Source organism: Diachasma alloeum, unplaced genomic scaffold (genome assembly GCF_001412515.2).
Source record: "Diachasma alloeum isolate Michigan unplaced genomic scaffold, Dall2.0 Dall_scaffold_00198, whole genome shotgun sequence".
NCBI lineage: Eukaryota > Metazoa > Arthropoda > Insecta > Hymenoptera > Braconidae > Diachasma > Diachasma alloeum.
Genome location: NW_021680363.1, coordinates 1,637,506 through 1,648,389, shown reverse-complemented (window position 1 = coordinate 1,648,389; position 10,884 = coordinate 1,637,506). Strand labels below are relative to the sequence as shown.

General features: G+C 38.2%; 2 protein-coding genes across 5 annotated transcripts in view; both read right to left on the bottom strand.

Annotated features, from left to right (window-relative positions):
• Positions 1-151: 151 nt before the first annotated feature.
• Positions 152-3,131, bottom strand: LOC107048930 (39S ribosomal protein L39, mitochondrial). The gene is made up of 2 exons (XM_015272380.2): positions 2,900-3,131; positions 152-1,199 (listed from the first exon to the last, which is right to left on the bottom strand). The coding sequence occupies exons 1-2, from the start codon at positions 2,908-2,910 to the stop codon at positions 209-211; spliced, it is 1,002 nt and encodes a 333-aa protein (XP_015127866.1). The 5' UTR covers positions 2,911-3,131; the 3' UTR covers positions 152-208.
• Positions 3,132-8,065: 4,934 nt separating this feature from the next.
• Positions 8,066-10,884, bottom strand: part of LOC107048934 — a 13,087-nt gene continuing 10,268 nt past the window's right edge. For all 4 annotated transcript variants that reach the window (XM_015272386.1, XM_015272385.1, XM_015272387.1 and 1 more), the window contains 2 exons: positions 9,614-9,861; positions 8,066-8,272 (listed from right to left, as the gene is read on the bottom strand). In XM_015272386.1, coding sequence (XP_015127872.1) covers positions 8,147-8,272; positions 9,614-9,861 — 374 coding nt within the window. In that variant the 3' untranslated portion in view covers positions 8,066-8,146. The remainder of the gene's footprint in view (positions 8,273-9,613; positions 9,862-10,884) is intronic.

The window sequence follows — 10,884 nt, the reverse complement described above, 5'->3', positions numbered from 1 at the left end:
AAAATACAACTGCGTGAAACACACAGTAGTATAAAACTTCAACTGCGTGAAACACACAGTAGTATGAAACTTCAACTGCGTGAAATACACAGCAGTATGAAAATTCGACAAAAAAAAAGAACCCCAATCCCCAAAAACAGTAAATCCGTTCTCATTTTCAACTGAATTTATTTACATAATTATAATCATAATCGCCACACCCATCACCTCAATTCTTAGCAGCAACAGCAACTGATTCCTCCTGCTCCAATCTCTGCGGCATCCAGAAAGTCTGATTGAGCTTCTTGGCCCTCTCCTCCATGATTCCATAGACAAAATGATTAACAATTATTCCACTGGGCAGGGCGACTCCCTGGAACCTGTGGAGTGCCTCCCCCGCGTCATTCTGAATACGATGAATGGCGCCTATAGTGCTCCTGCCGACGATCCTGGTGTTGCCCACCATAGGTCCCTTGCTGATGTCGATGTGATCACCAACTCTGTAAACCACAATTTTCCCCTCATTGTTCAGTGCGATGTTCGGTATCTGCTTGGACTTGAAGGGATTCTCCTGGAACATCTCCAGGGCCATGTCCTCAGTGATCTCCAGACGCTCGATTGGAAGTTCCTGACGAATGAGTTTCGTGAAGAGGCTGGACAACGATCGCATTTCCGCCTCCGTTGGGGTCCAATCAGGCAACTCCAGGTGAACGTCGTAAACAAAACTTCCGGACTTAATATTTGGACCTGTGAAGCTGTGCAGGTGGCAGGGGATGTCGTCCTTGAAGGCCGAATCAACAACTGCCCCCAGCATCAGTGAGCACGTCCTCCAGAATGCATTGTTCACTGATCTGTCGTTGGGGTTTCTCATGCTGAAGAGCTTGAGCTCACAGTCGCTTACGAAGGGCCTGTGCATGTCCCAGGGGACGCCGTCCACTGAGGCTAGGGCTGAGGTCTTGGTGACACCCTCGGAGATGTGCATTGCGCAGTCAGTGGGGGTGGACATGTCCTTGTTCATGAGAAGGGTTATCTCGTCCTCTGGGCTCTGGTAGACCACCTTGATCTTCTCGATTCTACCTACTGACGACGTTTGGCGATTCTTCTCGCTGTCGAAGAGGGCATTTCGGTGCTTTTTCGCTTCGGTTTTTGTGAGGGTCGAGGCGAAACGCGAGGGAAGGGCTGGCGGCAGGCGCGACACCGTGCTGCAGAGGGTTTTGTACCTGGAGAAGCGGTTTGTTCAGATTTCAGGGGGATTTTTTCATGGGGAGATTCTTCGGGGCTTAGTTTAGGTGAGTTTGAGTTGGGGTCTTATGAGACCTTTCAGTTCTGAAGATGGAATCATTCACGTACGTACAAATTTCAGAGAATAACGTTGTGAATTCGCTAGAAAATTGTATTGGATTTCTATTGAATTTCTATTGGCAATTCCAGTGGTTTTTAGCTAATTCTTTTGGAAAATTTCGTACCTTTATCGCAGGTTTTAGAAACTGTTTCATAGAAATGAACACTATTTCAGGAGCGAATTTAGCCTTTGAGTTTTTCAGAAATATCTTCGAATTTAAGGGAGATAGCGAAATTTTCATAATAACCTTTTTTGTAGAGCGAATTGAGTGCTACTGAAACGGTTATGAGGAAAATTTTGCTATCTCCCTTAGATTTCGAGATATTCATTGAAAACTGGCCAATAGTCAAAATTGACTTGAACCGTTTGACGACTTCGCTACTGATTTTATGTGAAAAAATCAGTAGAATTTTATCATTCTCTACAATTTTTTTCATTAAGGGGAGACTACTATGAGTTTTAAAAGTCGCGGACTATTGGAATGCGATTTCTCTTACTCTGAAGATCAATTACATATGTCTAGAAATGAATAATTAGTGCAAAAAAATTGATTTTTTATTACTCGTTTGCCCCGCAGACCCTTAAAATGTTGAAAATAGTCCAGGGCGTCCAATTTTTCTGCTACAGAGGTTTCTTTAGTTTTTAAAATTTTTGAAAAAATATGTGCAATAACAATTACGAATTATTTTTTTGACATTCAACTCCTACACAGCTGAGATCATTATTTTTTCAATAAAAAAGTGCATCATTCATGTAAAATACTTCGTAAAAAATTTTGAGGATAATTTTTCTGCCTATTTTACATGAATGACGCAAATTTTCATTTTAAACAAGACTAAATTAACTGTGTAGGAGCCGAATTTCAAAGAAATAATTCGTAATTGTTATTGTACACATTTTTGCGAAAATTAAAAAAAATCTGTGTAGCTGAAAAATTGGAGGCCGTAAACTATTGTTAACATTTTAAGTGTCTGCGTGGCAAACGAACAATAAACAATTTTTTTTTCGCGCTAATTAGTCGCTTTTAAACATATCTCAATCGATCTTCAAACACGAGAAATCTCCCAAATAATAGTAGTCTCCCCTATTCTTTTTTGATTCCTTTATGTTCACAAGGAATTATTCTTTATTAAATACTGACTCATCTTCGTAATAAGTAGCTTCAGGGGAAAATGTCAAAAGACACTCTTTACGGAAAAATTCTTCGGTTAAAAAAAAGATCCATCATTTTCAAAATTGACAAGAATTTTAAGTTTACTTCGGGAGAAATGAAGCAAAATTATTCGTCACTATCAACAATTCAACATTGCCAGAGTGGAATGAAATAAATTCTACGCCATTTTCAAGCTTCCGTCATGCTCTGTAATAGACAAAACTGAATGTTGAAAATAACTTTATTTGATCTGACGACATTGAAGATCTCTATAGATGCATTCTGCACAAACTTTCATAACTGCCTGTTGTTTCGCAATTGATTTAATTGTCATTTAGATTTGAAAAGGGCTGTAAATGAATCAGCCCTGTATACATGATCTAATGTGCGTTTTGAAGTAGTTAGGTTATTAACCCTTCACTCACCCTTGAATCATGATGAAGTGTGATGATAATTTCCCTTAACGATGGATGTGAATTTATGGAATCATTATCTTCTGAACTTTTCCGGTATTGCGTCAACGCTTTATTAATTAGAAATTAATTAGAAAACGTTTTTTGGGGAGCTGATGACCACCGGTTTAGGTTATACTCGTCGAATGCCGTTCGCCACTCACTCGTGCGCAGTAGAGTACTCGGCCAGTGTGTCTGCGCACTGACACTGTGATATTTCATAAATGCTTCTCTAACGCTTTAAGATTGAATTATATACTCTTCACTAAAATTCACATTTTCCTCTTCTGTTACTACTCTCATTTAGAATATTTATTTGATTTTTGTATATTACTTTTTTCTGTATCGGTTATCACCGTACGTTTCAATTCATTCGAGACGAGAACGAAAATAAAAGACACTGCCAGGAATTTTTACAATTCTAGAAAACGGGATTCTCTCCTTCCCCACGGTTATTCCAATGTTTATAAATCGTTCAAAGATCTTATCAGCGGTTTAAATTATTTGCATGTGGTTAAACTAATGGGAGAGTGATATGAAGTTAAAACCAATTATAAAGATAATTTTGAGAATATCTCAGGAACGACGGGGTTTAGAGGAAAATGTGAAAAAACATTTCTTAGAGAATTTTGTCAGCTTTAAAAAAGATCTTTTGACATTTTTCTCTAAACCTACTAGTTTTTGAGATATTCGCGAAATAGTGATCTAGAATTTTCTGAATTTCCAACTGATCATTAATTTTTAGTTCATTTCATGAGTGATGATTTAGGAGAAATTCTTCATTTCACGCCCGACTCGGAGAATTTTATCATTTCCCCTCCCAAACGCATTCTCGATATCGTCATACCATGGGTTAAATTTCGAAATGACTACATACTCCTTAGATTTTTATTTGTTAGGGGATTTTTTTTCATTACTTCATAGATAATCCAAATGATTTTTTTCTTATCCGTTAATCATACGTAGGTATTGCACTCGTGTGCGTTTGGATAAGGCCTTTGCTGGCCACTAGCAAAAATATGTTGATAATGAGAGGGTAGATGTGAGTGAGTGAGAATTTTCATAGCATCTGCAGACGCGAAAAAAAGGGATTACGAAGCAATGATAAATACGTTTTTCGCTAATTGGATGATAATCGTTATGAAGCATCAGACGATTTGTACATATTGTATACGATTTACAATATATGACAATCGATTAAGGATTTATATCGTAATTCGAGTGGAATGGACATTGAAGTAATTGAGTGTGTGAGCATATGAGGGCGTTATAAAAAAGATGTAAAGCGAGATGACTGTGACAAGCTGAGCATGAACACAGAATTGAATTGTAAACTCTTGTGTACAATATAGAATCAGAATTGAGGTATTTATGGTTTTTGATTTATTTGAGACGCTTCGAGCATCCCACTTCTTCGAAAATTATTAGTACAGAAGAAAATCCTTCCGGAAACGGCCGTTAGCAATTCGTTAAATGAATAAATAAATGAGTATGTTGGAAGGACTCACCGGCGTTGGATGAAAACAACAGCTCCGTTTTCACCTCTCGTACCGCGTACCTCTGCTATCACCCACAGGGTTGAATCCTCCCTTCTCCTTGTCCTTTGATGTGCTGCTTTGCGCATCCGGCCGGTGTAATAACATTTGAATCCTCTCAAATGCACTTCCACTCCCAAAATAATAAATTTTATTTGCACTAATAAGAAGGAATGAACGAAAGAAATTCCCTGAACTATGGAAAATTTGAGACTCTTGGCACATTTCACCAATAATAATTGCATCATGCAATGACTTCCCTCCCCCCATTATCACTATTTCACCCTTCACTCACGATTTTTTAAATTGAATACCCCCGAATTCACTCAGACAAAAAATTACAAAGAACACCCGCGACCCCGACATCGCGCCACCTTGTGTATTTTTCATCACGCCGGCAACGACGGAATTCCCGAGAACACTGACACTTTTCACAACCCCACAATCACCATAAAATCCCTCATGTCCATTGTCTCCACTAATTCCACACTTTAATCACATTTTTAGTCAATTAAAAAGTCAATAAACACGAGGAGACGTCCAAAACCCTAGTCCCTTGTCCAGAATTACACAGCAGGCGTCATCTTGTGACGTCACAAAGACGTCGGTCACACAGGGACGAGAGATATTTTTTGTGTGAACCTTTCATAATGTCCTGGCACTTGTAAAACACCAGGATAATCGCCAATTCCATCATAAAATGGTTGTTGTCCCTCGTTATTAATTAACTGTTGCATTGTTCATAATTATTTAGACGATTTTACCCTCATTTCTCCTCAAAAACACGCCAAACCCTTTGTTCAGCGTTAAACACTGGTCGTCATCTTGAACGTGCGCGGAGAGAGTGCGCGAGGGACTAGAGGTTTTGGTGGTATGAATTATTTTTCAGTCTCCAGCGTTTGTAATTCACCACACCAATCATTAAATTCATGATAAAGTCATTGTTGGACATGATGAGTAATTAATTGTTGCATTTTTAATTATTATTAAGTTCATTTTACCGTCTTTTTCCGCGAAAATACGTAGAACAAACGCCAACGTGCCTTTCAGTATCGGAGACTCTTCGCCATCTTGAATATGCGCAGGGAGAATGCGTGAGGGGCCAGAGGTTTTGGTGGTGTGAATTATTTTTCAGTCTCTAGCGCTTGTAATTCGCCACACCGATCATCAATTTCACGATAAAATCATTGTTGGACGTAATGAGTAATTAATTGTTGGATTTTTAATTATTATTCAGTTCATTTTACCGTCTTTTTCCGCGAAAATACGTAGAGAAAACGCCAACGTGCCGTTCAGTATCGGAGACTCTGCGCCATCTTGAATGTGCGCGTAGAGAATGCGCGAGGGACTAGAGGTTTTTGGCGTTGTGAATTAATTTCCTTCATGTCCTTACGATTGCATTATGCGATAAAAACTATCAATTTCATGTTAAAAACTGTTGTTGGCCATTGTGAGCCATTAATTACTGCACGGTTAATTATTATTCTGTTGATTTTACCCTCTTGTTGCCCGACAATACACGAGGGAACGCCAAACACGACCAGTCCACCCGCCATCTTGAAAATAGTCCCGCGCATTGAGACCTCCAAATTCCAATATGGCGACTGGCCTTTCTACTGATTCGGGAGTTTGGCGTTCGCTCTACATGTGTTCGCGGAGAAATAGGGTAAAATCAGCTGAATATTAATTAAAAGTACCATAATTAATTAATCATCACGTTCAAGAATCATTTTATCGTGAAATTAATGAGTGGTATGGCGTATTACAAGCGCTGAAGGCTGAAAAATAATTCACGCCATCAAAACCCCTAGTCCCTCGCGCATTCTCCCTGCGCCTATTCAAGATGGCGGAGAGTCTCTGATACTGAACGGCACGTTGGCGTTTGCTCTACGTATTTTCGCGGAAAAAGACGGTAAAATAAACTGAATAATTATTAAAAATGCAACAATTAATTACTCATCATGTCCAGCAATGATTTTATCATGAAATTAATAGTCGGTGTGGCGAATTATAAACGCTAGAGACTGAAAAATAATTCACACCACCAAAACCTCTAGTCCCTCGCGCATTCTCTCCGCGCATATTCAAGATGACTACCAGTGCTGAACGCTGAACAAAGGATTTGGCGCGTTTTTGAGGAGAAATGAGGGTAAAATCGTCTAAATAATTATGAACAATGCAACAGTTAATTAATAACGAGGGACAACAACCATTTTATGATGGAATTGGCGATTATCCTGGTGTTTTACAAGTGCCAGGACATTATGAAAGGTTCACACGAAAAATATCTCTCGTCCCTGTGTGACCGACGTCTTTGTGACATCACAAGGTGACGCCTGCTGTGTAATTCTGGACAAGGGACTAGGGTTTTGGGAGTCTCCTCGTGTTTATTGACTTTTTAATTGACTAAAAATGTGATTAAAGTGNCCTGCGTGACCGACGTCTTTGTGACATCACAAGGTGACGCCTGCTGTGTAATTCTGGACAAGGGACTAGGGTTTTGGGAGTCTCCTCGTGTTTATTGACTTTTTAATTGACTAAAAATGTGATTAAAGTGTCGAATTAGTGGAGACAATGGACATGAGGGATTTTGTGGGGTTGTGAAAAGTGTTCTCGGGAATTCCGTCGTTGCCGGCGTGATGATAAATACACAAGGTGGCGTTCAGTGCGCGATTTCGGGGTCGCGGTTGTTCTTTGTAATTTTTTGTCTGAGTGAATTCGGGGGTATTTAATTTAAAAAATCGTGAGTGAAGGGTGAAATAGTGATAATGGGGGAGGGAAGTCATTGCATGATACAATTAATATTGGTGAAATGTGCCAAGAGTCAAATTTTCCATGGTTCAGCGAATTTCTTTCGTTCATTCCTTCTTATTAGTGCAAATAAAATTTATTATTTTGGGAGTGAAAGTGCATTTGAGAGGATTCAACTGTCATTACACCGGCCAGATGGGCGAAGCAGCACAACAAAGGACAAGGAGAAGGGAGGATTCAACCCTGTGGGTGACAGCAGAGGTACGTGGTACCAGAGGTGAAAACGGAGCTGTTGTTTTCATCCAACGCCGGTGAGTTATTTCAACTACTTTGCTTGTTTATTTGTTTTAAAATTTCTCGGCGGGGATTTTCTGAGATGAACAAGCGGGCGATTGGTCGATTGTTTAGGTTCAAAGGATTTTTTATAGGGGAAAAATGTTTTTCATTGAAAATTTCTTGCAACAGAGAGTGGAACAAAGACTTTCATTTGATTGTCAATGCTCTCTTAAATTTTCGCAGTTCTTTCCTTACATTTTTTTAATTAGGCGAAGAATAATAGACTGGAATCCCTGAACTTAGAAAATTCATGTCGAAGATTTCCTACAGAAAATGTCACACTAGAGAAAGTTGTATAAAAAGACATACAACTGATGAAATTCTACTGATTTTTTCTATAAAATTGTTTCAATTTGACATTTTCTATATGAAAAACGCTAATAGAATTTTCAATAGAAGTTCAATAGGAATCCAATAGAATATCTACAGAATCTGATGGGTTTTTCTAGGAATGTTTATCCTGCGTATGAAAATGAATTAACTAAAAATACAGAAATGTATGTAAAAACAGTCCCATATAAATATTTATTAAATTTCCCAACTAAATTAACAATTGAGTCCTTTCGCTCCAGAGCCCCTAAGATAACATCCCACGAATTTAATTACTCGACTCGACCATGTGATATCCGGGGGGCGGTGTGTATCCCGAAGATCGCTGAGAGAATCCCTTGAACCAAGCATCAGGATTTCCGCTCCCCGGGCTCGAGGACACGTGTCCCTGGCTCTGAAGTAGAAAGCGTAATTCACAGTCAGACAAAATTAGTTTAGTGAAATCCTCTGAAAAATTCTTGTTTACAAATAAAATTCGATTCAACAAAACAATTCAACTGAGCAAAAAAATCAATTTAGGGGATTTTTGAGGGTTTAAGAGTGGAAATTATGTGGACTAACTATTTTCAAGTGGCAACGAGTTTGTAAATGATTAAAAAATATTTTTACACACCCCTAAAAAAATTTGCTCTTATGATAGTCTGACCCTTAAACTCTGACAAATGCCCTAAATTAAATTTTTTAAACGTTGAGTTCATTGTTTAATTTTCTTTCTCCAATGGCAAATTGCATTCTTTTCATTCTATTTAAAAAAATAGAACGAAAAGGAGTAAAAGTAGAAACGGCAATTCTGATTTTCAAAGAACGCAGAATTTTTGCCAATTTTTAAATAAATCAAAACAATGATTATTGCTATAGTCTTCATCTTCGAACTCGGTCAAAAGGACATCCAAACAAATTTGTTAGGTCATCATTCAATCAATTCAGAAATTTTTTTAGTTATCGTGAGAAAACAATTTTCGAAAAATTGAAAACAATTTTAAAATTAATAAATGAATTAAATTTCAATTAACGGCGATTGCTAGGGCTTAACCATACCTACATTGGAGGAAAAAAAAAGATTCAATGCCATCGATTTATTAGCGAACAATCGACGAAAAATTCCAGTATCGAAATGGTAAAACTACCATTCTACTACCCTCAAGTACGTTTTTCAGGGGGTTGGTGATTTTTTAGGGGATTGAGGGAGTCCTTAGGAACATTCTCCAGTAGGAGTTGTTTGGTTTTTTTAGATATATCACGTTAAAAATTTTTTTTTGTGTGAAAATCGCAAAAAATTACCTTTTCACCCTGAGATAGCAAAAATTTTGTTATAACCTTTTTTGTGGAACCGATTGAGTGCTACAATAAATGTAATTACGAAAATTGCGCTATCTCCCTTAGATTCGGAAATATTCGTCAAAAACTTGAGTGGGAAATTAGTCGACTTAAACTCTACCATTTCGCGACTGATTTGTTTACATACCTACGCACATATGTACATACGTACGGACACAGTCTCAAAATTGCGTTTTCGGACATTTTGTATCATAATTGGTCAATTCAACACGAAAAATTCAAAACTGAAATTTGAACGATTACAATGCTTCCATTCGGAGGCAAAAACGAGAAAAAATTCCAAAGTGAAGGGGGTAATTCATGATCAGACAAAATTTAAAACAGACTTTTTTGTAAATAAAAAAAGTTAATTTGTTTGATAGAAAAAAATAGAAGGGAAAATTGAGGAAATTCAAACCTGTCGTGCTAGTGTAGCAGACACCCACTCATTCGCAGCTCTCTCTCGTCTCTTGGCGGCGCGTTTGTGCAGCAACCAGAGCCACAGGTGCGCAATTACAGCGCTCAGTACCATAAGTGGCAACAGAATTCCCAGTAAAATTGTCGCATTTCTTATTCCAAATAGCAATGCAATACCAGCAGCAGCGACTACGATAATTAGGACTAGGGCAGCGGCCAGTCCTGTTCTAAAAATTCCATATCTCCTTTCTAAAAAAAACAAGTGGATAATTTGATTTTTTATAAATGAAGATAGTTAATGTTGCTAATGAATTTGCAATTTGCTTTCAAATGGATTCTCTTTTTTTTAATTACTATTTCACTGTTCACATCTTCTATTTTTTCATATCATAGTACTATCATGAATTGAAATGTCATCGATATTCTACGTATTATTTCGTTCTGTCAAATGATTCTACATTCAGACCCTCCCACGACCCTCTTACGGGATGTAATAGTACATTATGTCACCAGGCGATGAAAATATTTTGTGACGAATGTGGCTTTATAATTCGCGCCGAATGCGAGGATTTTAATCACGAGTCAGAAAATTGTTGTATCGCCGGTGACCCTTTAGTATTGCATGTGGCTGGGCCCAGGAAACCGCGATTTAACCGGGGGGATCAATGTTAGAATTGCGGTTTTATGGTCCTAGGGAGATAAAATAATATTTTATGCCCCAAGTACCGAGAACCGCGCTCGAGTCGAACAAAGTGAAGGTAAAATTCGCGGTTTATGTATCCTCGGGACATAATATACTTTTTTTAATGATATTTATGCGTCCAATACTGTCACTATCTCACTGGCATTAGAGGAGCCAATAACTACAGACTCAACATTCACTTAACGACAAAATTCGATTTTGACGAAAGTCGACTTTCCCCCTGAAAAAATCCAAGATTTGGCCTCCGGTGAAAAAATTTTTTTTTCATTTTTCACTTTTTCCACATACTTTTGATAGTTTTGAATAGCCCGTCGCTTAAATAGTTGGAATCAACGTTCACCCGGCTAAAAATTTCGATTTCGGCGAAAATCCACTTGCCCCGGAAAACCCGAAAATCTGACCCTTTGGCTGGGGCCAAAAAAAACGGTTTCTCAATTTTCACTTTTTCCACATACTTTTGACAATTCTGACTAGCCCGGCGCTTAAATAGTTGGAATCAACGTTCACCCGGCAAAAAAATTCGATTTTGGCGAAAGTCGACTTTCCCCCTGAAAAAAGGCTAAATATGG